Genomic DNA, 332 nt, shown 5'->3' with positions numbered 1-332 from the left:
ATGGGGATAAAGATCCTGGCAGCTGCCAGTGACATTTGTTCATTGTCCTGTGGTTTCAAAGCAGCCAGCAGAAAGCTATGTTACACTTTTTCTTCCTTTTATAGGGAATATGGTGACAAATCTTGTCCTCCTACCTTAGCTCCCTTGGTAACAGATGCTGCTGGAAAGGAGAGTGCTGAAGAGGAGGAGGAGGTGGAGGGGAAGGAGCCTGCCAGTAGCTTCTCCCCTGACCCACTGCAACATGTGGACATTGGTGACCTGAAGGAGTGTGACAGTTGTGCGGTACCAACGGGAAAGGAGGGACTCGGCGAGAACGGAGCTGCTGAACCAGC

The 332-nt window shown here is 51.5% G+C and overlaps 1 protein-coding gene across 1 annotated transcript in view; it reads left to right on the top strand.

Moving 5' to 3' along the window:
- Positions 1-332, top strand: part of EIF2D (eukaryotic translation initiation factor 2D) — a 10,514-nt gene that overhangs the window by 4,346 nt on the left and 5,836 nt on the right. The window contains exon 5 of the mRNA XM_010139491.1: positions 105-330. Coding sequence (XP_010137793.1) covers positions 105-330 — 226 coding nt within the window. The remainder of the gene's footprint in view (positions 1-104; positions 331-332) is intronic.

The sequence above is a fragment of the Buceros rhinoceros genome, unplaced genomic scaffold (assembly GCF_000710305.1).
Source record: "Buceros rhinoceros silvestris isolate BGI_N320 unplaced genomic scaffold, ASM71030v1 scaffold31497, whole genome shotgun sequence".
In the NCBI taxonomy this organism is placed as follows: Eukaryota; Metazoa; Chordata; class Aves; order Bucerotiformes; family Bucerotidae; genus Buceros; species Buceros rhinoceros.
This window is presented reverse-complemented; position numbering and strand designations above follow the sequence as displayed.